Source organism: Micropterus dolomieu, unplaced genomic scaffold (genome assembly GCF_021292245.1).
Source record: "Micropterus dolomieu isolate WLL.071019.BEF.003 ecotype Adirondacks unplaced genomic scaffold, ASM2129224v1 contig_14514, whole genome shotgun sequence".
NCBI lineage: Eukaryota > Metazoa > Chordata > Actinopteri > Centrarchiformes > Centrarchidae > Micropterus > Micropterus dolomieu.
In genome coordinates, this window is record NW_025743500.1 from 1 (window position 1) to 3391 (window position 3391).

General features: G+C 43.8%; 1 protein-coding gene across 1 annotated transcript; it reads left to right on the forward strand.

Moving 5' to 3' along the window:
- The first annotated feature begins 187 nt into the window (after positions 1-187).
- faap24 (FA core complex associated protein 24) lies at positions 188-1858 on the forward strand. Its single transcript, XM_046042991.1, has 3 exons — positions 188-379; positions 473-628; positions 1121-1858. Exons 1-3 carry the CDS (start codon positions 203-205, stop codon positions 1370-1372), a joined length of 585 nt encoding a protein of 194 aa, XP_045898947.1. The 5' UTR covers positions 188-202; the 3' UTR covers positions 1373-1858.
- Positions 1859-3391: the final 1533 nt, after the last annotated feature.

Here is a 3391-nt window from a genome sequence, read left to right on the forward strand (position 1 = left end):
AGTGTGATGTAGTTCTTCCGGTGACTCCTGCAGCGTGCACTTGACATTATTTAATGTGTTTGATGAAGCCTCTACTATGTGCTGTTTTTTATAAGTCTGTCACATTTAAAATGCAAACTGTCACAGCAGATTGAAGAACGGCGTGTTCTCGGCTTCATCTTTACTCAAACGTTAGGAATTTTACAGTCTCAGTGTGAAGAAAATGCCCCCAGAAACAAGCTGTGCTCCTGCTGTAGGTGGAGGAGTGAAAATCCTCTTTGAGAATGAGCTCGGTGTGGCAGATTTCCACCTGCCCAACAAAAGCTGCGTCCTCTACGTGTCTGAGTGCGACATCATAGCAGGAAACAGCTACAAGAGGAAACTGGTTCGCTACAGAAATGTGAGTTTAATGAGCGACGGACGAAAGCGGTTTTGCTAAAAGCTCCTGTGTGCTGCTGTGTCTGATATGAACTCTGTCTGTCCTGTTTTAAAGGGCAGCAGTAGTTTCCAGGAGCTGGTGCTGGTGGAGAACACCAGACTCAGTGAGCAGTACTTCTCTGCTGTGCAGAAGTTTGTGGTGTTTGACCTCGGCCTGACTCTACTGCCGGTCAGCGGGCAGACTGAGGCCTCGCAGCTCATCGCTCAGATCGTAAGTAGTGAAGACAAAACAACAGAGCTGCAAGAAATCCCATCCAGCAAGGGACTGAGTTGGCCAATCAAATCCATGCAACCACACATTCCTGGCATATTAAACGTGTGGAGACAGAAGATAAAATGGATCCTGACACCTTTGATAAATCTACTGTGTCAGTAGGCGTGTTTGCCTGCCGCCTAAAGTAAAGTGTTAGCGCTGAGCTAATAGCCTCCACTGCCGCAGAGAGCAGAGTTCAGTCAGCAGGCGTCACTTCAGAGCAGCTGACAGTTTTGGCCAGTGGGAAGCCGTTCAGAGTTCACATCGTTGTTCTTGCTGCAGAGAGGAAAATGAAAAGAGTGGACAGTGATAAACCATCCACGTGACCCGAGTCTGTTTTAGTTTAAGAGAGTCGAACACAGAAGGGGTCAAACTGAGCCGTCTGGCCTGAAGCTGTCGTAGCAGTAGACTTTGTTGTCTGATTTTCCAACCTGCTCTGATCGTCCCCAGGTTCACGGGGAGGGCCGAGAGAACCCCTTCAGGAGGAGGACTTCATCTCGGCTGCTGGACCCGCTGGTCCCGGCTCTGGTCCAGCAGGTCCCCGGGGTCGGCAGGGTCAAAGCTCTGGCCCTGCTGCGGCACTTCTCCAGCATCCGGCAGCTCTGCAACGCGGCCCCTGCTGAGCTGGAGCCCATCGTGGGTCAGGCTGCAGCTCAGCAAATCCACAGCTTCTTCCACAAAGACACTGCTGCAGGAACCTGAAGGCTCGACCCTGGGTCTTTATCTAACCAGGAAGGTTTGGATTTGATGCTAGTGCAGATACACTGTGGCTCACATGGACACCAAGTCTTTATTTGAACGTTCACTTGACACCAGCTGGTGAAACATGACCAGCTGTGAGACTAGAAATGGGACGTGTGTGTGTGAAAGAGTTATTTAGAAAGTCAGCAGATATTTTCCACATTATGTGAATAAAAACTAAATACATTAGCATGTTTATATACTGTATACAGAAAGCAGTGATGGTGCAGTCAGTGGTTTGTCTGTTAGTAGACTGATACGTGTGGTCAGACGGTTTTTGCACTTTGTTTTTAAGGAGGACGTCAGAGGGCAGCAGTGAAATGAAGGACTGAAAACAAACAGTCCATTTTGCTGTGACATGTAGATTACACAAACTGACCATCAGCATCCAGCTATATAATGACAAGATGCAGAAAAAAGGTTAAATACACGTCCTTATGAGGAAAACTGTTGTGTATTTATTTCATGCTGTGAGGAGCAACATTCGTCGTCTGCAGTTGCAGTCTGCCAGTATGCAACACTTCTTATAGAAACAATGATCAGACAAAAGTTTTGGATTTGGCAGCCAGACATTTAAGGAACATGCAAAAGTTTCTTATCTCTGATTATTTAACAGTCTTGAGGGCAGGTAATGCAGTCAGTAGAATAAATTAGACGACAGTAGATAAAATCAATCAGAGCTGTAAAATTAGTGTGTTGTAGTAAAAAAAGAAAAACAAAGATTGAGGAAAAATTTGACAAATCAACAATGTATCAGAAATAAAAGATACAATTATTACATTAAATGTAGGAAATCAAATGTTTGTTCTACTCAGTGTGATTGACAGGAGAGATGATCAGAGGGGCAGAGTTTTTACCACCATATTTAAGACCAGGATTAAAGTACGGGTAGAGTTTCTCAGTGAAGCAGCAGCCAGCAAAGGAGTAGATAAGAGCTGCAGCATCAACGTCATAAAAGGAGACCAGACCCTCCTCATAATCCACAAACACCCCCACCTTCTCAGGCTGAGACTTCAGAGAGAGACGGACTGGAAGCTTTGTACTCATTTCTATTCAATACTAACCTCCAGTGACCATCCTGAGGAATCCGTGTGATGTTTCCCTTCCTGTTGATCGACTCTCTGATCTCCTCAATCCTCAGTCGTCTCTTCAGGATTTCAACGCCTTCTTCTTTCAGAGGAACAGCCTCCTCTGTCTTGTGGTCTAAAACCATCCAGAGCATGAAGACACACATCAGACCCCCCAGGCAGAACTTCAGGGCCTTCAGTTTGCAGCTGGCAGCAGACATATCGACACTCTGAGGACAAACAGTGAAAGTGGGATAAAGCTAAGGTGTAATTACAAAATTCCTTACTAGGCATAAAATGATCAAGTTAAGTGGAATATTGAAATTATTGAAGGATAGCTCCTTGAGATGCAACATCTCATTTTCAAGAGTGTCCTATAACACAAATGCATAATGAACCAATACAAAGCAGAATATTACAAAACTACATATAGTACACATACAGTCCCTGACAAAAGTCTTGTCGCTTATCTATTTTGTAGAAACACCTGCTATTAACCTGACTTTTAATTAATCAAATGGTGTTGGAAATAGCTCATATGAAAAGCTAAAACCCTCCCAAATGATGTTTAATGCACTGAAATAAATTAGTTTCACTGAAAAAAGATTTATTATTTAAACAAGACAGAAAGGTCAAATACAAAAGATTTGTCGCCTATACAGAAATTGAACAAATTTACTGCAAATACAAAAATATGTCAGCAAATTTAGTAGTGGTGCTGTGAGATCCAAATTTAATATCTTCCATGAGCTTGAAGGACTGCATCCGTGCGGTTTGGCAAGGATGCATACAATTTATTGATGAAGTCATCAGGAATAGCAAAGAAAGCAGTCTTGCATGCCTCCCAGAGTTCATCAGTATTCTTTGGTTTCGTCTTCCATGCTTCCTCTTTCATCCTACCCCACATATGCTC